Source organism: Caretta caretta, chromosome 7 (assembly GCF_965140235.1).
Source record: "Caretta caretta isolate rCarCar2 chromosome 7, rCarCar1.hap1, whole genome shotgun sequence".
Taxonomy (NCBI): Eukaryota; Metazoa; Chordata; order Testudines; family Cheloniidae; genus Caretta; species Caretta caretta.
The window spans coordinates 117,258,995-117,283,438 of NC_134212.1; the positions used below are offsets into that span (position 1 = coordinate 117,258,995).

At 42.8% G+C, this 24,444-nt stretch overlaps 1 protein-coding gene across 1 annotated transcript in view; it reads right to left on the reverse strand.

Annotated features, from left to right (window-relative positions):
- SMC3 (structural maintenance of chromosomes 3) overlaps positions 1–15,877 on the reverse strand; it is a 51,752-nt gene extending 35,875 nt beyond the window's left edge. The window contains exons 1-6 of the mRNA XM_048856273.2: positions 15,757–15,877; positions 7,218–7,293; positions 5,747–5,785; positions 4,794–4,861; positions 1,491–1,562; positions 1,229–1,308 (exon numbers count right to left, since the gene is read on the reverse strand). Of these exons, the coding sequence (XP_048712230.1) occupies positions 1,229–1,308; positions 1,491–1,562; positions 4,794–4,861; positions 5,747–5,785; positions 7,218–7,293; positions 15,757–15,771 (350 nt within the window). The 5' untranslated portion in view covers positions 15,772–15,877. The remainder of the gene's footprint in view (positions 1–1,228; positions 1,309–1,490; positions 1,563–4,793; positions 4,862–5,746; positions 5,786–7,217; positions 7,294–15,756) is intronic.
- Between the last annotated feature and the right edge of the window lie 8,567 nt (positions 15,878–24,444).

Below are 24,444 nucleotides of genomic sequence, written 5' to 3' on the forward strand. Positions count from 1 at the left end.
TGAAAAAACTCAAGTGATTTATCATCTAACCTTCCATGAGTAAATAAAGTTTCATGAAAAAAAAAATGTGCATATACACACATGCACTCCCATAAAATCTCTCTACTGGATTCAATAGGAGGAAGGGGAGGAGTATTGCTGTTTGCATGCAAGTTGGAGTCTGTTTTGAAATACTCTTATCACTGTATAAAGGTTTGTTTTTTCAATAACTATTTTCTTCATACACAGATCATGTACAGGAGTTTGAGAGCACAATCGGAAACACCAGACAAGGTGCTCCACATCGCCAGCAATCATACCAAATATGCCTCTCTCTCGGCAGCTGTACATTCCTGGTGACAAAGGAGGATAAGAGAAGGCTTCAAGTGCGTAAGTGGTTGGGATCAGAGGACTGGGAATGAAATTCTGTGCTATTTACAACCTGTACAATTCCACTAACTTCACAAGATAGTTGTGTGGAACAGAAGTAAGTGCAGTTTGGTGCTAAAGCAGAAAACCTTGCCTTTGAGGAGATAGGAATGGAAAGAAGATGGAACTACTTTGTGGAAGTTTGAGGTATGCTAGTTATATGTAGTCTTAAAACTACTGAATGCCATGTGCCTAGGAATAAAAAAATTAGTTAAAGAAAAAAAAAACTTGGCATATAAAAAAAGTTATTTCAAAACAGATTCCAATTTAAAAATAGAAAAGTATTGTTCCTTCTATTGAATCTAGTGGAGTTCTTCTCTTCCTGTCCTTCGGCCTCAACATACAAGCACTAGCAGGAATAGTGAACTTACTACTAGGCCTAACCCCACTGAACAGGCCGAATGGTAAGAATTACTCTTGAAGAAGTATTTATAGAATCAGACTCCTAACTTGTCATGCAGGAAATGGCATCTTCATGTTCAAACTGTACAAATGGTAAATATTTAAATTTCAAAATAAATGTCAATTTAGTTTTTTTTAAAAAGAATGGTGACTTTTGGAAATACACAGAAGTTTTCTTTTATGAAATTAAATGGGTATCAAATTCAGCCCACTCACACAGTTCAGATATTATATAAGGACTAAAAATAAAGTTTTATTAGCAGACTCTATTAGTATTAAATATTGCTGACAAAGGAACTCATATGTTATAAATTAATTCAATCTAAAGGTATAAATAAATACACATGCTGAATGATTCCACCACACTTTACAATATTATGTATTCAGTTCATTTTGGGGGAGGAAAAGTAGTACCTACGTCACCATTTTCTTGTCTAAGAAATACTGGTCCTTTTTGGCTCCAATAACTCTGCGAAGTGAAACTTCCTCTTTATCAATCTTAAGAAAAAGAAAAAGCACAAACTCAACTGCCTGTGATAGTCATTTATGATTAATCCACAGTATTTACAGTATTTTCCACTAAGACTGAACCAAAAGGTAATTACTTTAACGAAGATTTGAATAACTAAGGCTGCAGTCTAATGAGAAGATGTGTTTTCTAGAAAAGTTTTTAAACTTACTGGTAACCTGTTGTCTGAGTTGTCAAAAATAATTTCCACAAATGCTGAAATAACACGAGGACCTGTGCCTTCCTAAAGAAAAAAAGATATTTATTTTGGTTAGATTACTCGCTCTTTAAATTGATTTTTAAAATGTATATTTTTCTTGATTTCTCAAAGACTCCGAAGTAATTGATATACACATTACTTATCTGACAATTTTCAAACTTACATTTCTGAAAATAAACTTGAAATGTATACAGCTCAAAAGGTCATATGTACATTTTGCCCTCTGTCTATAGTGCAAGAATTATGTAAGATGTATAATAATCATGCGCCAAAATGACAGGTTTCAGAGTAACAGCCGTGTTAGTCTGTATTTGCAAAAAGAAAAAGGAGTACTTGTGGCACCTTAGAGACTAACCAATTTATCTGAGCATAAGCTTTCGTGAGCTACAGCTCACTTCATCGGATGCATACTGTGGAAAGTGTAGAAGACCTTTTTATACACACAAAGCATGAAAAAAATACCTCCCCCCACCCCACTCTCCTGCTGGTAATAGCTTATCTAAAGTGACCACTCTCCTTACAATGTGTATGATAATCAAGGTGGGCCATTTCCAGCACAAATCCAGGGTTTAACAAGAACGTCCGGGGGGGGGGAGGGGGGATGAAAAAACAAGGGGAAATAGGCTTGAATAGAGACTGGGAGTGGCTAAGTCATTATGCAAGGTAACCTAAGTTAATTGTATCCAATTTGCGAATGAATTCCAATTCAACAGTTTCTCACTGGAGTCTGGATTTGAAGTTTTTTTGTTGTAATATCGCAACTGTCATGTCTGTAATCGCGTGACCAGAGAGATTGAAGTGTTCTCCGACTGGTTTATGAATGTTATAATTCTTGACATCTGATTTGTGTCCATTTATTCTTTTACGTAGAGACTGCCAGTTTGACCAATGTACATGGCAGAGGGGCATTGCTGGCACATGATGGCATATATCACATTGGTGGATGTGCAGGTGAACGAGCCTCTGATAGTGTGGCTGATGTTATTAGGCCCTGTGATGGTGTCCCCTGAATAGATATGTGGGCACAGTTGGCAACGGGCTTTGTTGCAAGGATAGGTTCCTGGGTTAGTGGTTCTGTTGTGTGGTATGTGGTTGCTGGTGAGTATTTGCTTCAGGTTGGGCGGCTGTCTGTAGGCAAGGACTGGCCTATCTCCCAAGATTTGTGAGAGTGTTGGGTCATCCTTCAGGATAGGTTGTAGATCCTTAATAATGCATTGGAGGGGTTTTAGTTGGGGGCTGAAGGTGACGGCTAGCTTACCCATAACTATTTTACATTTGGGGACAATGTATACCTTCAGATCAGCGGCACTGCTATGGGTACCCGCATGGCCCCACAGTAAGCCAACATTTTTATGGCTGACTGAGAACAACGCTTCCTCAGCTCTCATCCCCTAACGCCCCTACTCTACTTGCGCTATATTGAGGACATCTTCATCATCTGGACCCATGGAAAAGAAGCCCTTGAGGAATTCAACCATGATTTCAACAATTTCCATTCCACTATCAACCTCAGCCTGGTCCAGTCCACACAAGAGATCCACTTCCTGGACACTACAGTGCTAATAAACAATGGTCACATAAACACCACCCTATACCGGAAACCTACTGACCGCTATTCCTACCTACATGCCTCCAGCTTTCACCCTGAACACACCACACGATCCATCGTCTACAGCCAAGCTCTGCGATACAACCGCATTTGTCTCTGTCTGGGGGGTTGGAGCAAACGCCTACAAGATCTCTATCAAGCATTCTTACAACTATAATACCCACCTGCGGAAGCGAAGAAACAGATTGATAGAGCCAGAAGAGTTCCCAGAAGTCACCTACTACAGAACAGGCCTAACAAAGAAAATAACAGAACGCCACTAGCCGTCACCTTCAGCCCCCAACTAAAACCCCTCCAACGCATCATCAAGGATCTACAACCTATCCTGAAGGATGACCCAACATGCTCACAAATCTTGGGAGACAGGCCAGTCCTTGCCTACAGAGAGCCCTCCAACCTGAAGCAAATACTCACCAGCAACCACATACCACACAACAGAACCACTAACCCAGGAACCTATCCTTGCAACAAAGCCCGTTGCCAACTGTGCCCACATATCTATTCAGGGAACACCATCACAGGGCCTAATCACATCAGCCACACTATCAGAGGCTCGTTCACCTGCACATCCACCAATGTGATATATGCCATCATGTGCCAGCAATGCCCCTCTGCCATGTACATTGGTCAAACTGGACAGTCTCTACGTAAAAGAATAAATGGACACAAATCAGATGTCAAGAATTATAACATTCATAAACCAGTCGGAGAACACTTCAATCTCTCTGGTCACGCGATTACAGACATGACAGTTGCGATATTACAACAAAAAAACTTCAAATCCAGACTCCAGTGAGAAACTGTTGAATTGGAATTCATTTGCAAATTGGATACAATTAACTTAGGCTTGAATAGAGACTGGGAGTGGCTAAGTCATTATGCAAGGTAGCCTATTTCCCCTTGTTTTTTCCTACCCACCCCCCCCAGACGTTCTTGTTAAACCCTGGATTTGTGCTGGAAATGGCCCACCTTGATTATCATACACATTGTAAGGAGAGTGGTCACTTTAGATAAGCTATTACCAGCAGGAGAGTGGGGTGGGGGGAGGTATTTTTTCATGCTTTGTGTGTATAAAAAGATCTTCTACACTTTCCACAGTATGCATCCGATGAAGTGAGCTATAGCTCACGAAAGCTTATGCTCAAATAAATTGGTTAGTCTCCAAGGTGCCACAAGTACTCCTTTTCCATGTGCCAAAAGAGTATCATATCCAATTTTCTGCTGCACCGTTGTAGACATTTAATGAGGTTGAAGATATGGAACTTCAAATATTTTTTAAAAATCAAATATTGATTATATCAGTAATTTGTAGTACTGCAACTTTTTTGACTGACTGTATTACGGAATAGTTAGGTCTATAAGCTGAAAAGGCAATTGCATACTAAACAGTGAAATGCATATGAGAATTTTGTACTACTTAATTAGAAAATCAGTGGTTCCCTTGCCATGTTACAAAAAGGCAGAATTATGTTAATTTATAGCAAAATAACTTCTGCCAGGAGGCAGTGAGGAAAAGCTGCTATACACACTTTCAACAAGAGCTGTTTTTAAGTCTTTGCTTTTCAGTGAGTTGCCTACTTTACAACAACAAAATACTTTAACACATATTACATAATTTTGTTTTGTTTTAAAGTATCTTCACTTACATGCAACAAAGCCAGTCTCTGCTCTGGGCGAAGATGACTAAACTCATCACTGAGGACAAACTGAATTGCTGTAATTTAAAAAAAAAAAAAAGAGTAGTAGTACAAAAGGTCTGTTCTTTCTTTTAAGAGCAGTACTCAGTATGTTTCTTTATAACCAAATTGTATCCTTCTTTAGTTCATATATTAAAAGTAACATAGAAGCATTAAATCAGTGTCTCACTTTTTAAAATAAACTGTTCTTGGATCTTGGTCATTTGGCCTGGTCTATGCTAAATGTTGCTCTGAAAAATTTTCCATTGTTGCCAACCCCAGAGCAATGAACTGTTGAAATAACAGTAATGTAAACAGTCACCAGGATTTGCACCATGTCACGTAGACCTGCTCAGAGCAGGTTTAGATTACACAGTACTTAAAAATGCAGGAGGCACTTGGAGCTTTGTATATACTACCTCCACCACCACCACCACCGCAGCTGCTATCAGTCAAGCAACACTGGTGTTAGAAAAGGTGATAAATATTTCCCAAAAAGCCACATGTAGATGTAGCCTTGAGACAGCATAAGTGATAGTAAGCAATCTACACTATATTGCTGGTCGCACAAGTTACAGTCAAAAATGATAAAGCACAATGGGGAAGCATCACAACTGCCGAAGACTCACAGAACAACTACCTTATCTCACCTAAAATACTCTGATGTTTGTTTTTATGACACAGACAACTTAGAATTTACTCAATTAAAAGTATTAAAAAAAGTCGCTGGTATTACACTTGCCTGATTTTCCTGTCTTCTTATTTTTAAAGATTTCCCCACCCCTTCCCCCCTCTTTTGCAATGTGAAAAAAATACACAAAGGAAACTTAATATTAAATAAGTGCATAATGTAAAACTGAAAGAAAAAAAGTTTACAGCTTTTCAATCATTTAGTTGTTACATGTAGCAACAGTAATACATACCATAGAAAAAGTTACTTTTCCCAGATCCATTTCTTCCCACTAAACATGAAAGGTAACAGTTATAAATTCAGAAGTTTTCATGAATTTAAATAAATTAAATGGTATGGCAATACATGAAAATTCAGCAATGAATTTAAGAATCCAACTTTAGTAGATCTAGACAAAATACAACCTTCTAGGAATCAAAGCATCTTTTACAGGATGGATCAGGGAGTCATTACCTGAACAAGATAGAATGGCTCCTAGCCCCAGTTCCCTCCTGCCCCAAAACAGAGACATTACTGTGATCTACAAAACCTATGATAGAGCATTTTATACCCCAAACATTTATGATATTAAACCAATCCAGATTATTATAACAATCATTCTCTGTATTTTTACTACTAACTTTTGGCCAGGTTACATCAATTTTAACCCTGGAGCCATTTCTTAGATCCTTCAGTTTCAATCCCTCATATTTTACAAGATCTTGAGACTGATCCACACATACAAATATTTAAGTCCTCAACTTGCTGATGCATTCATTTCTTTGCACCTGACAAGAAGAGTACAGCTTTAATTATATTTAACCAGCATTGAAACTATTGGTATAAGCCAACAGGTCTACACCAATACATATACAATAGTTTCCTATAATCAAATCAACACCTGTGAATATTCCTATCACATTGATATGACATTTTAAGAGAGAAATAATGGTAAGACAACATTTTTCTTTTAAAAACAAATGTCTGGATGATTTTTTTTTAAACTCTCATTGAGGTGAGACTCAAGATGTATGTGACATAAGCAGGCACAGTGTTGTTTAACAAATTTTTTTAAATGTGCACGAATGAATTCACTCAGCCCTTTAAATATACAATTAAATTACCAACAGCTCATTTCTGATAGATTTTGCACTTTGGTATATATTAACACTTGAAGCATCAAATATTATTTGACCACAATATTACTACTCATTTTTTGACATTTTTCTTTCAAGTCTGTCAGTTTTTAAGTGGCAGAATACGTAACACTCCTCAAAGTATTTTAATCAAGCTGAATCTTAGAAGGTATTACCAGACATCCAGAATGTAATTCACGAGACACAGTTCAAGTATTCCACAACCCTGATCCTACAACAAGCTCCATGCAGGTGAACCTCTGTGTCTGTGTGGAGCCTCACTGACTTCAATGGAGCTCTGCACAGGTGGAGGGGTCCACCTATCCTATACTGAAGCTTATTGCAAGATTAGAACCAATGAACAATCATTATGGCAAAATTAAAATTAAATTATCTGCAAATTATAATAATTCTTCCTGTAATACATATCTGACATTACTGGAGAGAACAGTTTCAAATTTAGTTAATATGTACACAACTGCCTCTGAAATCTGAAGGCTCTCAAAAATCATAAAGACCACTGACTTGACCCTTGATAAAAAATGAGGTAATGATAGTTCATACTGTAATATGTTTATAAGAACTTACCAATGACATTGTGTTTTGAACTGAAAGGATCTACAATTGTTTGATCTCTGTAGCTTCGAAATCCCTGAATGATCACCTGATGGATAAACAAATAAAATAATCTTAAAAATCAAGAAAACTAAGTTAGGTTTGTTTGTTTGTTTTAAAGAGGTACAAGATTTTAAGTTTGTAACTCAAATGAATAGGTTTCTATTTTTTTTAAAAATCACAATACATTTAGTTATTTTTTCTTTCCGGTCTTGCAGTTCAGATCCAAGTACATTTTAAGAAATTAAGGGGGAGATTTCAAAAAACAAAACAAAACCAATGTAAGTTTATGAGTAGCTTTTCTCTATCACAGAAGGTACACTTGTACACATTTAGGTCAAAGAATAATAAATAAGGAAATATTCAAATAAACTCAACCTTGCTGTCACAGCATAAAGCAACATGAAAGGATGTACTTACAATGACAGATTAGAGTAAAAAAAGTAAAGGGCTCAGTTCTAGCAGGACAGGAATGTTTTTTTTTAAATTAATTTCATACCCCAATTAGCATATTTAGCATAAGAGTTCAACTTGCAAGCTCTAAGCAGAGCAGTGGCTGCATGTAAAAATTATAGACTACAGACGTATTTCTATATAGGAAGTAGACAAACATGCTCAGTAAGCTTTTTTGGCGTGTAGTGCTAAAACTGGTGAGCAAGATCAAAACCTCTCAGTGTTAAGAAGGCTGCCAGTTTCAAATGGAATAAAATCAGTCTTCCTTTTCTACCATTTATGTTAACCTTTTTGTGAAAATGTGCATTTACATAGTGCTAGTAGTCCAAGTATTTTCCAGCCAGGAAGAAAAAGGTCTTTGTCCCAATGAGCTCACTTAGTACATACGCACAAAAACTACAGGAAAGGGATTAACTGAAGGTGAGACACAAATCGGTAAATTCAGAAATCTCTCTCAGATCTATTAGAGAGACAAGGTGGGAGCAGTAATATCTTTTATTGGACCAAATCCTGTTGGTGAAGAGACAAGCTTTCGCTGCACAGAATGGTTCTCCACGTCTGGGAAAGGTACTCAGCTTGTTATACATAAATATTTAACATATACTCTAAAGGACCATTCAAGGAGAAGTTGCCTCTTAACACTCCAGCAGTCATAGGACAAAAAGGGGAGTTAATAGGTTACAGATTATTGTAATAAGCCATAAATCCAGTGTCGTTATTAATCCCATGATTTTTAGTATCTACCAGAGAATTATTAATTTAAGTTCCAAAGCTCATCTTTTGAAGATGTTGTGCAGGTTTCCTTTGAGGATGAGGACTGAGAGGTCAGATACGGAGTGATCATTTTGTGAAAAGTGTTTGCCCACAGGTGACATAGTGCTTTTGTCTTATATTTCTGTGAGAGTTCATTCAAGTGCATACTGACTGTCTGGTTTCACCCACACATTTTTTATTGGGACATTTAGTGCACAGGTAATGATAGGCATATGTAGGACCCATGGATCTTGAAAGATCATATTGAACTGCTCCGCGTAGGAGTATGCTACTGGTAGCAGTTACGGAGAGCAATTTACTACACTACATCGGCACAACGCTCTGGGCAGCACAGCTGTAGCACCGCCAGCCACCAGTGCTCTGTGTTGCGTGGTAAGGGGGCAGGAACCGGGGGGGGGGGGGGGGGTGGATAAAGGGCAGGGGAGTTCGGGGTGGTGGTCAGGGGGCGGGGATGTGGATGGGGTCGGAGCGGTTGGAGGGCAGGGAATGGGGGGGTTGAATGAGAGTAGGGGTCCGGGGGGGGCAGTCAGGAAGGAGGGGGGGTTGGATGGGGCAGCGGGGGGCAGGGGCTCTAGGGGTGGTTAGACGGGGCAGGAGTCCTGGGGGGAGGAGGGGGCATCAGGGGGCGGAGGCACAGCTTGGCACAGCCTCCCCTAACCAGCCCTCTATACAATTTCTGAAACCCAATGTGGCCCTCAGGCCAAAAAGTTTGCCCGTCCCTGTGTTACAGAGTGTATCGCAGACTTTCTCCTTGGAGATTATTCTGTGGTATCTCAGGGCCAGGCTATAGATGGCAGATTTTCTTCATGAATGGTCCCTTAGACTGCGTGTTAACTACTAATGCTAAACAATCTGTTCCATCTTCTATTTAGCTGTGACACTCTGGGCTCGTCTACACTGGCCACAGCGCGGCTGCAATCGATGCAGCGGTATCGATTTAGTGGGTCTGGTGAAGACACAATAAGTCAATGGGAAAGCACTCTCCCATCAACTTCAGTACTCCGCCTCCCTGAGAGGAGAGCATCTCCTGCCAACATAACGCAGTGTAGACACGCATTAGGTCGATGTAAGCTACGTAGCTCAGGGGGTGATTTTGTCACCCCCCTGAGCGACTTAATTTACATCAACTTAAACGGCAGTGTAGACCAGCCCTCTAAATACCCTTCCTAAACCTGAAGAAAAGCTCTGTGTAGCTAAAAAGCTTAAATTTTTTGGACCAATTTCTACAGGTGAAGGACATTACTTCATTCACCTTGTCTCTCTCATATCCTGGGACCAACGCAGCTACAACAACACTGCAAAATTCAGATACTCTGTCAGTTCCACATTTTTTTTCTTTGTATGTAGTAGAGATTTCAGTCTGGTAAGCTAAAGTAAAATATAGTGCATAGGGTATTTGTATCTTAAAACTGGCTCTGCATACCAGAAAAACTCAGCTTTTGGAGTATATGTCTATCTCAAGCAAACCCCTCCAATCACAAAAGCACATAAGAACGGCCACACTGGGTCAGACCAAATGCCCATCTAGCCCAGTATCCTGTCTTCCAACAGTGGCCAATGCTTCAGAGGGAATGAACAGAACAGGTAATCATCAAGTGATCCATCCCCTGTAACCCATTCTCAGCTTCTGGCAAACAGAGGCTAGGGACACCATCAGGAGACTCCTTTAACTCTCCCCAGTAAGCCTAATGTCTTTAACTCTCCCCATGTCTGCCTAATACAAGACTGGGTGAAGTGAGAGACAAAAAGGAGGACATGAGGGAAAACTATAGAGCCCACTTTTAAAAAATTACATTTCTCCAGCCTAGTTTTTAGGGAGAATACTTGTAGGAGAAACAGCGCTGGTGTTGTTTTCATCTTCCTCCCTCTAGCTTATTCCCTCAATTGAAAATTGTAATTGTGTCTCAAATAGGTAATTATAACTATGGGTAGGAGCTAGGGCTGCCAGATGTCCAATTTTCGACCGGAAAGTCCAGTTGAAAAGGGAACCTGATAAGTGTCCAGTCAGCACGGTAACCATCTTCTGCTGCCAGAGGGCGGGAAGAGCAGCAGCTGCTGCTGGAGCCTGGAGGAGCACACAGGAACGGCTCTGGAAGAGAGGTACTGGAAGCTCCCGCGTCCTGCCCCAAGCGTGGCTCTCCCTCCCTCACCCTGCCGCAGTTACCCCTCCACCCCTGTAGCATGGCTCTCCCTCCACTGCCCTGCCCCAGTCACCCCACCCCCAGAGCTCTGCTCAGCTGGCAGGGGGAGGGAGGTGGAGAGAGCATCGACTAAAGGTGGGGGAAGAGGAGCGGGGGGCAGGACTGGTTCCAGTGCTCAGTGTCCGATTTTCACAAATGAGAAAGTTGGTCACCCTAGTAGGAACAGATGAGCTATTAAACACCAATACTGTTTTCCTACTAACATTCTCACTACTGAAGAAAAGAAGAAATAGATTATATAAGCAAAACTGCTTCTAAGCAGAATAGTTTTGTTGGCATCTTCCTTTCCAGTATTCTGACCCCAGCATCCCTGCGTATTTATTCAAAATTGATAAAAAGCACCTATTCTGGGACTTAGGCACCATACATACAATCATCAAAAACGCATACAAATTCATGAGATTAAAAAGACTAGAAAAATCCTCTTGACATGCCAAAACAATCTTTCCTTCTACTACAAAACTCCCATTCAAATTCTACCCTGAAAAATCCTGATAAAAAATAATAAATGCTGCAAAGCTCATGTATTCCAGTAGCACCTAAAGACCCCATTGTGCTATGAACTGTACAAACAGAATAGAAGACACTCCTACTCCCAAAAGCTTATAGGCTTAATAGACAAGACAAAGAATTGGGAAGATGGGGTAGGGAAGAGAATGGCTTAATTCATTCTTTAATTATTTTTTTTTAAAAGCCTCTGTCAAACAGCAGGGGTAAGTCTGAGTTTATGAATCAAGGACTCTTCATGGAAAACAACTCTTGTTTAAACTCATGTGCTGTAAGCCTGGATACTTCAGATTACAACTCCACTGATATCAGACAAAGTGAAGCAATCCCTAAGGCAGACAGGACACAACACATATAGGGGCTTAGAGGTTAAGCCCCAAACTTCACAAGAAATCAGATAGTTGGCCCTCTCACAGAAGAAATTTATTCTTCATCTGCAGAGCACAAACACCACACATCACTACTGGCAACTACAGCTAGTTATCTGGATATCCAGAAAAATTGGTGATACCAGACCATTAAATTGAAAACCTGAGAAACAGCATGTATACCCTTCATTCAGGAAAAATGACACAATCTTGACCATTCCTCTGGCTACATCTCCCACAGTATAAAGTCTTCTATGGATTAACATACAGAGATACAGACATTCAGGCTTCAATCACTGTTAAGCACTGAGTAAGTCACTTTCTCATCTGACCCAGTCAATGAAGTTTAAATATCAAACTAATATTCTCCAACATACTAAGACACCATAGCCAGTACCTCCTTATTAATAGCCACATACAAAATGGGAAGGGGAGAGGTAACAAAATGGAACCCTCACACAACACATCCCTCAGGGAAGATGGGAAATAGCTCAGTACTAACTACTCTTTGGCCCATCTCAAAAAGAAAGAAATGTAGCCACTAAACATCACATGTCCCTGTGCTAGGGTAACAAGTGAATCAACACCACAACAGTTGCAAAGGTAACGGATAGATCTGAAATATTCTTTTACAGGGTTCCTAGCCAAGTGGATAGGGGAAAAGGACTAGATTTTAATCAGGCTTTTTGACACAGCCCCACAGGACATTCTCATAAGGAACCTAGGGAAATCTGGTCTTGATGAAATTACTATAAGGGGGGTGGATTTTAGTAAAGCTTCTGAGACTGTCCCACATGACCTTCTCATAAAACTAGGGAAATGCAACCTAGATGGAGATACTAAAAGGTGGGTGCAAAACTGGTTGGAAAACCCTTCCCAGAGAGTAGTTATCAGTGGTTCACAGTCATGCTGGAAGGGCACAAGCAGGGTCTCGCAGGGATCAGTTCTGGGTCCAGTTCTGTTCAATATCTTCACCAATGATTTAGATAATGGCATACAGAGTACACTTATAAACTTTGCGTATGATACCAAGCTGGGAGGGATTTCAAGTGCTTTGGAGGACAGGATTAAAATTCAAAATGATCTGGACAAACTGGAGAAATGGTCTGAAGTAAACAGGATGAAATTCAATAAGGACAAATGCAAAGTACTCCACTTAGGAAGCAATAATCAGCTGCACACATACAAAATGGGAAATGACTGCCTAGGAAGGAGTACTGCGGAAAGGGGTCTGGGGGTCATAGTGGACCACAAGCTAAATATGAGTCAACAGTGTACCACTGTTTCAAAAAAAAAAACAAACATCATTCTGGGATGTATTAGCAGGAGTGTTGTAAGCAAGACATGAGAAGTAATTTGTCCGCTCTGTTTAGGCCTCAACTGGAGTATTGTGTCTAGTTCTGGGCACCACATTTCAGGAAGGATGTGGCCAAATTGGAGAGAGTCCAGAGAAGAGCAACAAAAATGATTAAAGGTCTAGAAAAGATGACCTATGAGGGAAGATTGAAGAAACTGGGTTTGTTTAGTCTGGAAAAGAGAAGACTGAGAGGGGACATGATAACAGTTTTTAAGTATGTAAAAGGTTATTACAAGGAGGAGGAATAAAAATTGTTTTTCTTAGCCTCTGAGGATAGGACTAGAAGCAATAGGCTTAAATTACAGCAAGGGCAGTTTAGGTTGGACATTAGGAAAAACTTCCTAACTGTCAGGGTGGTTAAGCACTGTAATAAATTGCCTAAGGAGGTCGTGGAATCTCCATCATTGGATATTTTTAAAAGCAGGTTAGACAAACACCGGTCAGGAATGATCTCAATAATTAGTCCTGCCACAAGTGCAGGGGACTGGACTAGATGACCTCTCACGGTCCCTTCCAGTTCTATGATTCTGTAACTGAAAGACCACACTCAAAGAGTAGTTATCAATGGTTTGCTGTCAAACTGGGAGTGTATCTAGTAGGGTCCCAAAGTGGTCGGTCCTGCATCCATCAGAAGTCAATATTTTTATTAATGACTTGAATAATGGACTGGAGAGTATGCTTATAAAATTTGCAAATGACACCAAGCCGAGAAGGATTGCTAGCAAGCACTTTGCAAGACAGGATTAGCATTAAACTGCAAAGAATTACACTTGTGCATCTGATTTTTCCTTCTTAATTACAAAATGAGGAGTAGCTGGCTAGGTGGCAGTACTACTGTGAAGCCTCTGTGGATTCCAGGGGATCACAAATTGAACATGAGTTAATGTGATGCAGTTGCAAAAAAGGTAAATATTCTGGAGCGTATTAACAGAAGAGTTGTATGTAAGACCCGCTCTACTCGACACTGGTGAGACCTCAGCTGGAGTACTGTGTCCAGTTCTGGGTACCACACTTTAGAAAAGATGCAGATAAATTGGAGAGAGAGTCCAGAGGGAAGCAACCAAAATGATAAAAGGTTTAGAAAACTAGACCTACAAGGAAAAGTTTAAAAAACTGGCATGTTTACTCTTGAATTTTATTAACCCAGATAGTTTGGTTTTAGAACTAAGGACTCCAGGTTTTGCTGGATTTGCCTAATAATCCCCCCCCCCCAATCCTGAGACGGCAACAATTTAAGAATTTTTCAGTCTGAATAGATGGTTTTAATGAGAGAAGGCCTCTAAACACTTTTTTTCTGAAAGAAGTGGGTTTATTTTGCACTCCTGAATGGAGAGCTTGACAAACACCAGCAATGATTCCAGCACCTCTTAATGTCCTTAGAGAAGTCTTGGCCCACAAATCCCCCAACCAGCACCAGACTCTTAATGAATGACACTAGTGAACACTCAAATACATAACACATTGTTTGTTACCTCCAAACAATACTTTGTTCCCAATGAGAATAGGGTTGTGTTTTTTTAAAAGATGGTTAAAATTATTAGCTAGTATATTTTGTAAAAATCCACCTTTTTATCTTAGTCTATCATATTTTGGAAGAATAACTCCAATCTAGACATCCAGCTACTTTATCTATAAAGTAATCTGAAAACACTCACGGTCGTCATACAGACTAAGCAAGTTACTTGCCATCTGGAATAATTCCCCAGTCAAGACTTCACCGACTCTATGGGGGACGCACAAATATTCTTTAGCTCTTGCCCAGTCACATAAAATTTCAATCACTGTCATGCTCAGAATAGAACTTGTCACCAGTATGCCTCACACTGAGGCTTCACACATCTCTATTTTCAAGGGCCTGAATGATTTTGCTCCCACTAACATCTGATGTTCTTTTCTCAATGTCTGCCTCCTCTTCACCCTTAGCTTTGTGCCCTTCTTTTAAACTGCCCTAAAAAGCTTGTCTCTCTCACCCACAAAAGTTGATCCAATAAATCATCAGTTCTCAACCAGTGGTCCGGGGGCTCCTGGGGGGCTGCGAGCAGGATTCAGGGGGTGCTCTAAGCAAGGCCGGCATTAGACTCACTGGGGCCCAGGGAAGAAAGTCAAAGCCCCACTGTTCATGGCTTAAGCCTGCGGCCCCACCACCTGGGGCCCCACCACCTGGGGCAGGAGCCAAAGCCTGAGCAACTTAGCTTCATGAAAGCGCCCCCCCCCCCCCCCATGGTAGCGGGCCCCGGGCAAGTGCCCTGCTTGCTACCCCCTAACACCGGCCCTGGCTTTTATAGACACAGGTGGGCCATGGTGTTTTTATAACATTTCGGGTGGGCCTCAGAAAAAGGTTGAGAACCCCTGCAATGAATACCATTACCCCACCCACCTTGTCTCCCCACTACACGGGGCACAGTCGGCCACAGCTGGGCCACCTAGCATCCTCCTTATCCCTTCAAAGGCACATCTTGTCGGCTGCCCGCCCCGCCCACTTCTCCTTCTTTTCGCAGACGTTAGTTACATCGAGCTATGGGGAAGGGCTGAGCTCCGGGCCCGGGTACAATTCCCCCCTCTTCCCGCCAGCCCTACCTCCTTGCCGAGCAGGCGTGCAGCAAGCTCTGAACCGACCCACGCGGGCTTCGGCACCCGGTGGGCCCCAGCCGGCAGAAGACACTGGGAGGGCCCGGAGGCGCTCTCCCCTGCCAACAGCCCTCCAGGCCCCCACAACAGGGCCCGGCATTCACCCCAGAGCCGCTCCCCCCTGCTAGGGCCTGGGCCCCGCCGCCCCCGGCTCCCCAGGCCAGGCCAGGCCAGGCCAGGCCCTCTCCCCGGCAGGGGGGGCCGCGCGGAGCCCGCCGCCTTACCTGCTTGATGTACATGTCTCCGGAGGATGGGGGCGGCGGCGGCTGCCCCCGCCGCGCTCGGCCTCCCGGCTCCCTCCCCGCAGCCTCCCCCGCCTCCTCGCGGCGCGGCAGCCCGAGCCCGCTCGTCAGCCCACACACAAACAAAATGGCCGCCTCCCCTCGGAGCGGACCACTCGGGATGTGGAGCAGGGGCGGCAGGGGCAGGGCCGAGACGGGCACGGCAGCGAAGGTTGCGGGGGTGCCGCTCACTTACACCCCAAGACTGCGCTCCCGTCCCAGCCCAGCGCTGGGAAGCGAGCGAGTGGGCACATTCAGGTCCGCTCCTCGCACCCCCGCCCGGGTGCGACAGGTGGTGCGGTCCGCTAGGGTCAGGGTTGGGCGCCAAAGGCAAGTGCAGGCGGAGCCGGGGGCTGAGAGAAGGGAGATGGAGATAGGGCGTGGGCGGGGAGGTGGCAGGAGATGGCTGTAGGGGACGGTTCCCCCAGGGGGCGCTATGGGGTGGGAGTGACAGGGGATGGCTGTATGGGGGCATCGCCTATGGGGTGGCAAGGGGGTAGCTGTATAGGAGGGTTCCCATAGGGGGGTACTATGGGGTGGCAGGGGGATAGCTGTATAGGAGGGTTCCCATAGGGGGGTACTATGGGGTGACAGGGTGGCTGTATAGGAGGGTTCCCATGGGGGGCAGTTTGGGGTGACAGGGGGATGGTTGTATAGAAGGGTTCCTATTGGGGGGCCACAATGGGTGGGGGCTTGGCAGGGGGATGGCTGTATGGGAGGGTTCCCATAGGGGGGTACTATGGGGTGGCAGGGGGATAGCTGTATAGGAGGGTTCCCATAGGGGGGTACTATGGGGTGGCAGGGGGATAGCTGTATAGGAGGGTTCCCATAGGGGGGTACTGTGGGGTGACAGGGTGGCTGTATAGGAGGGTTCCCATAGGGGGGCAGTTTGGGGTGACAGGGGGATGGTTGTATAGAAGGGTTCCTATTGGGGGGCCGCAATGGGTGGGGGCTTGGCAGGGGGATGGCTGTATGGGAGGGTTTCCACAGGATGCACTATGGAGTCACAGGGTGATTGTATGGGAGGGTTCCCATACCGAGTGCTATGGGGAGATGGGGATGGCTATATAGAAGGGTTCCCATAGGGGGGCACTATGGGATCACAGGGTGGCTGTATGGGAGGGTTCCCATAGGGCTGCTATGGGGTGACAGGGGGATGGTTGTATAGGAGGGTTCCTATGTGGGGGCACAATGGGGTGGGAGGTTGGCAGGGGAGTGGCTGTATGGGAGGTTCCCACAGAGGGTGCTGTATGGGAGGGTTCCCACAGAGGGTGGCTCTATGGGATCGGGTGGTAGGGGGATGGCTGTATGGGAGGACTCTCACGGGGGCGCTATGGGGTGCGGGTGGCAATAATAAGCAGGCACCAGTTAGAAGTAAACTGAATGTTTGACAAAAATGGGGCACATTAAAGGCACTTGACTGCCTCAGTTACTACCGAAACCCAGCAGTGAACTGACGGATGTGACTACTAGAGTGTTAACATTGGTTCCCGTAAGCCCATGGTATGGGTTGGTAACAGCTTGTCATGTCTATGACACTTCAATGAAGTTTCACTGAATGGAAAAAAAAAATAAATAATGAGTTTCAGCATAAATGCTATCTAAGGATTGTATACTGCTGCCCTGGTCTCTGATATCTGAGCACTATCCATGCAAATTCAATAGCAATAGCCAAGTCCATAGTGAACTTCAGGGAGTCCCTGCCACTTCTCCTTTGCTATGAAAGCTTTGCACGCAGCTGCAGTAAAATGTATAAAAAAAGATGAATGAGTACCCACTGTTGAAAACTACACTTGTTTCATTACAGTGGGTACAAAATGAGCCCAAGTGTTACATGTGGCTGTAGAAGGACAGAGGCAACACACATTTGATACAGTGGAAGAGTAAGTACTAGGTGTGCTTGGCTTGAACAGAAGGCTCCAAATACACATGGTAAAGTGTCTATAACTTGTCTAGGGAACAAGATGCAAGATAGATCTGCTGAGGTGTTCAGTGGAATATCTACAAACCACTATAACTCCACCAGGTTTATAGGATCCTTCCAGTCAGTGATGGCAGGTTTGTATAATTTTTGGTGGTGCCCCAAAAGGGTCCAAGTCCTGCCCCGCCCGCCTTGTAAGCTGATATATATTTTTGTATATAATGTAAAAATGGACTGGAAACAGTAAGCATGTAACAGTTTCTTATATTGCACAATATCACTATCGTAAGAAAAAATTATTTAACTAAAAATATCAACTTTATTAATACTCTTGAATACGGAAACAACCAAGCACTTAGATCAATAACCCTCAAAAGCAAAAAGCTCTAAGTAGCTATTGTACCCCAACCACGTAGATCTTGATAGCCAAGACTGATGAAAACTCCTTATCTTTTAGATTTGCTGTATCTTTCTTTTGTATAACTTCAGCTTGCAAGCTGGGTGTCGAGCTCAGGCCGTCACTTGATAACGTCGCTTTTGTTCTTTTTCTCTGGGTAACTTTATTAAGAATTTATCCATTGATTATTATTTCACAAAATTAATGGGGTGAGGCTGCAGGGTTTGGCGTGTGGGAGGAGGCTCGGGTAGGGCAGAGGGTTGGGATGCAGGGGTGAGGGGTTCACGGTGCAGGAGGGGGCTCAGGACTGGGGCAGAGGGTTAGGGTGCGGGCTCTGGGGTGGGGGTGGGGATGAGGGGTAAGATTCCTTTTCTCTCCCAGGCTGGAGAGCAGGCAGAACTGGATTATTGACATGGCAATGCAGAGCATTACTACTGGGGATGGACACTGATTTAACTGGATTTGTTGTTTTAACTATTATACAAATATTTCAGACTAGTAACCAAGATGAAAGGAATCTAAAATTTTCATTAATGTGCACAGGGAGGTAAATGCGAAACTGTTATTGGGGACATGGCCAGCTGAAAGCCATATATTGTAAGCAAGTATTTATTTGCCTATTTATGACTCTCTCACAGTCTGCACATCTTTTATCTTGGACAATGAAAATCAATTAAGGTGCTACCAAGTTCTCAGTTCTGTAATTTTTGGGTTGCGAACACTTGATGGAAATTTGACCTTGCTGTAAAACCAGTGTTTTCAGTGGAATTTAAAAGAATAATAGGGGGAACATTTTTCTGGCTGTCTTAAGGGTTTCTTTTTATAAAACTAATTTTTTAGATAAAGCGAAGTTGTCCCCTTACTAAGGGCTTGTCCACAATGGGGTTTCACACTGAGAAACTGTGCCAGCACAAGTCATGGTTAACTGGGCATGGATTGTCTACACTAGGGGCTTGCACAAATGCAGCTATGTTGGTGTAAAATAACCCAGTGCAAGCAAGGCCTACAAGTCAGATGGGGTGCATTGCTGTGGGTGCTAGACTAAGAACCACTTATAAAGAACAAAGGAAAGAAATGCCAACTCCTAAGTAAAGAATGGGGCCAGGGATGAGGGGTTCACAGTGGAGGAGGAGGCGGCTCAGGGCTGGGGCAGTGGGTTGGGCTGCAGGAGGGTGAGGGCTCTGAGGTGTGGCTGGGGATGAGGGGTTTGGGAGGGGCTCAAGGCTAGGGCAGAGGGTTGGGGTGCAGGGGTGAGGGCTTTGGGGTGGGGCTGGGGAGGAGAGGTTCATAGTGCAGGAAGGGGCTCAGGGCTGTTGCAGAGGGTTGAGGTGCAGGGAGGCAAGGGCTCTGGCTGGGGGTGTGGGCTTTCTTTCCTGCAAGTTTAAACACTTTAATAGGCTTTAGAATCTTTTCCACTCCTACTAGATGTTCCTCCTGTGTTTGATGGAAAGAAATGAAGTCATCCAAGTTCATGAGGATGTCTTCATTTCTCTGAACTTGGGCTAGATCATTTACTACCCTCTGAAGCATCCCTAGTGCATTCATGCGTCTAAAAAGCATGCTTCAGAATTGAAACAATCCACAGGGTGTCAGAGGGTCTGTTTTTTCTTGATAGTCAGTTGCTACTTTCATCTGATGTTATCCAGGTATCAAAATGATACTGGAGTATTTGCTCCTGACATTTTATCCAGGCTGTCTACTATGTGAGGAGATGGGTACCTATCTTGACTACAGGAGACTTCATTTATAGCCAGTTCAATGCCTATCCTCCAGTCTCCATTGGGCTTTTTCACAATTACAACTGGGGATGCTTAAGGTGATTCAGTCAGGCAATCCTGCAGCATGTGATTTACCTTCTTTCCTGATATGCCAGGGGAATCTGACAGAGGGGTTGCCTCACAGGAACACACTCTGGCTTAAGTACAGTCCAATGTTGCACCTGATCATATCTCCCAAATTCTTCATCATTCCTAGAGAACACGCATGCATACCATAAGAGCAGCTATTGTAATTGCTTCCTTTTGTTGCCTTCTACAGATGCTTCAGTCAAGTTACCCCCTAGCTCTTTTAGTGACTGGTCTGCTTCACAGTTCTTGACCTCTGCCTCGGCGAGAGGGTTTGAGACACCAGCAACTACATTGATCTCCAGTCTCCAGAAACAAGTAATCTGCAAAGACCTTCTCCTCATGGTGTAGCTTCAACAGGCAGGATTTTTGCATAACCAGAAGTGGGGAATTTGCATTAACCTCCCCCTAGGTATTCCCCAGGAAATCCATTTACCATGTATTATTCCAGAAGTCTATTATTGACTATCACATTTTCAATATTTTAACCATGTTTTCAGACCTGAAGGAGAGCTGTGTGGCTCAAAGGCATCTCTCTCTCTCTCTCTCTCTCTCTGCAGAAGTTGGTCCAATAAAAGATTCACCCACCTTGTCTATATTGAAAAATGTGAGACCTTTTAACTTCCAGGCCTTGGATCACATCTCCCCCACGAAGAGGTTACATACTATCCTGGCCCACAATAATACATAAGCTTTGCCTTTAATACAAGGTACCCCCAAAGATATTTAAATGTAATTCAATTAGGTTTTTCAAGGATATTGCAGGAAGTTGCCATCTCGGTCACAATCATGATATCGAAACACTAAGAGAAAGATATAGCACCACTTACTGGTGGAGCTGCTGTCTGCACGGATCATTACAATAATACATCACATTGACAGCTGTCATTGTTCCACCGAAGTTTTATGCCTCAAAGACCCAAGCCTAAGCTTGCATACTTTATTTGTGCACCCAGATATCTCTGAACTGAATGGAAATTTTGAGATCCTGATAGAAATTTTTACCTTTACTGAGTCATTGGCTTACGCGCTATAAACACAAAATATTTGGTACCAGTATAACTTTGTTGATGAGAGGCATGTTTTTTACCAAAATAATTATATGGGTAAAACCCTTAGTGTATAGGTGCCTTATAGCAGTATAGCATATTGCCATATAGAAATAAGCCGCTCCAGCATAACTGAATCCACACTAAGGCAGCTGTCCCACTTCAACCACACAAATAGGGTATAGTGTTTAGACAACACCTTAGTATCGTAGGAAACTATGTAGCCTGTAGTGTATTCACATTTATTTTATAAAAGGTAAGAATGAGAGGAAAATACGACTCCCTTTCCATCTCCTACAAAGCGTTCAGAATTCTTCACTAAATGATTCTGAACACAGAAGAAAGTGGTAGATCTGTAAGTATCCTTCTTTGTTCCTATGCTCTCCATGTAGCTAGTTAGAAAATACCATACAATTTTAAACCAATAGCATAAAATACTTTGAATTTATACAGAAGCTTTCATCCAAGGATCTCAAAGCATTTATTAAACACACACACACATTCTCTCTCTCTCTCATTTACTTGTCAGGCCTCTAACATCCCTGAAAGATAATCATCATCTCCATATTACTATTGGAGAAACAGAGGCACACCTGTTAAATGACTCACATTCGTACAGTGTATCATTAACAGGCTCAGGACTAGAACGCAGGAGAACGGCATATATCTTGCTCTGGCCAGTAGTAAATACTGCTTATCTGAATTTCAGACCCTAATACAGTTGAAACTGGATACTATGTTGAGAATTTCTAACAGCAGTACTTATAAAGAACGAGAAAAATCTATTAGAATTTTTTGAGAGAGTATCAACAAACGTGGACAAGGGTGATCCCAATGGATTTAGTGTGTTGTATTTTCAGAAAGCCTTTAACAAGATCCCTCACCAAAGGCTCTTTAGCAAACTCATGGGATAAGAGATAAGGTCCTCTCATGGATTGGTAAATGGTTAAAAAGTAGGAAACAAAGGGTAGGAACAAATGGTCAGTTTTCACAGTGGAGACAGGTAAATGGCAGGGTCCCGTAAGGATCTGTACTGGGACAACAACATATTCATAAATGACCTGAAAAGGGGTAACCAGTAAGATGGCAAGATTTGAAGACAATACAAAATTACTCAAAATAGTGAAGTCCAAAGCAGACTGTGAAGAGTTATAAAGGGATCTTACAAAATGGGGTGACTGGGCAACAAAATAGCAGATGAAATTCAGTGTCAATAAGTGCGAAGTAATGCGCATTGGAAAAATATAATGCCAACTATATATACAAAATGTTGGGGTCTAAATGTTACCACTCAAGAAAGAACTTGGAGTCATCTTGCTTAGTTCTGTGAAAACATCTGTTCAATGTGCATCAGCAAATCAAAAAAAAAAAAGCTAATAAATTTTTCGGAACCATTAGGAAAGGGATAGATAGCCAGAAAATATCATAATGCCACTTTATGAATCCATGGTACACCCACACCTAGACTACTGTGTGCAGTTCTGGTCACCCCAGCTCAAAAACAGATATATTAGAACTGGAAAAGGTTGAGACAAGTGCAGCAAAACTGATTAGTGGTATGGAGCAGCTTCCATGGTTGGAGAGGATAAAAAGATTGGAACTGTTCAGCTTGGAAAAGAGATGACTGATGGGGAATAAAATAAAGATCCTTAAAATAATGAAAAGGTATGGAGCAAATGACAAGTTATTTACTTCTCAAAACACAAGAGCCAGGAGTCACTCAATGAAATTAATAACCGTTTAAAACAAACAATGCACAGTCAACCTGTGGAACTCGTTGCCAGACGATGTTGCGAAGGCCAAAAGTATAACTGGGTTCAACAAAGAATTAGATAAATTCATGGAGGATTGGACCATCAATGGCTATTAGCCAATCTAGTCAGGGATGCAGCCCAATGCTCTGAGTGTCCCTAAACCTCTGACTGCTAGAAGCTGGGACTGGACAACAGGGGATGGATCACTCAGTAAATTGCCCTATTCCATTCATTCCCTCTGAAGCATGTGGCAGTGGCTACCATCATAAGACAGGATACTGGGCTAGATGGACCATTGGTCTGACCCAGTATGGCCATTCTTATGTTCTTCAATGCTTGTAGTTGTAAGCAGCTTCCCTTCTACAACAGGAATAAAGTAATAATACATTTTCAGAGAACAGTGCATTAAATTTAGAAGTTTTGCAACTTCTGATTTGAGAATACTACCATTAACACCAAGAAATCAGACTCCCTGGGCTAATTCTATCTTTGTAACAGCATTAACTATTCTGGGATTGCATCTACTTACCCCAAGTCTTATGTGAGGTACTCAAGTTATTCCAATGCCAAGGTGACAGAAGCAGGATAAGATCATCTTTAAAACAGCCCTTTTGGCTTTTCTGGGTTCTTAAAACCAGAAGTCCCTTTTTAATGTAATAAGTTTAAAAATATTTACTACAGCAAGGCTAGGATCTGAATGGCTAAAGAGAAACTCCAGAAGAGGCCCAGCATTAGCAGCTCAGAGCTCCCCCAGAACTTTCTGAAGTACTAGGATTCTTGTTAAACCAAATACAAAACAAAGTCTGACTATAACCATATTCATGCATCTCAACAGGCTGTATATTCCCAACAAACAATATAAAACCAGACAACACATACCAGACACCTGTTAGGTCTCCACAGCTCCCTTTCCCTCCAGGCCAACAAATCCCCAATTCCCACATCAAAAACAATCCAGCTCCACTCTCCTCTTCCACTGCCTTAAAGGGTTGAGTCCAAGTTGTCACAGCTGCACCTTATTGATTCAGCTCAAGAAAGTACTCCCAGCTGAGACACTGAACAGCTCTTCCTGAATAACTCCATGTGTGGGCACTCTTAGTCCAGAATAAGAGTGACCTGCTCCTGTTTCGCTTAACACATATAGATTGAGCAAAACAGGAACAAGGCACCTTTATTCCGGAATAAGGGTGTCCACATGGAATTATTCAGGAAGAGCTGTTCCTGAACAGCTCCGAGTGTAGACAAGCCCTTAACCCCCCTGCTGTGATTTACCCTCCCACACAGCCGCAAAAACTTAAAACATACTGCTGTCTGGATCAGTGGGATTTCCTGCTAGGAGCACTACTGGTGTGGGACGAACTGGACTGGAACCTCCTCCCCAGAGCACTAACAACCCATATACCCTGTCATAGTTACACAATGGCTGCAGCTATACTGGCAAGTTTCAGAACAGTAATTCAACAGTAGGTGTGTACGTGTAAAGATATTGTAAAACTAACTTTGCATTTCCTTGATCCTGGGCAGCTGCATGTTGGGTCAGCTCCCTTGACATAAATTAGAACAGTGTAATCTACACACGCTGATAACACAACCCTAGGAACCGATACAGCAACTAAGCATTGCCAGCATCCCAGAGAAGAGCTGGCTGAGGAGCTGCTGCACCATC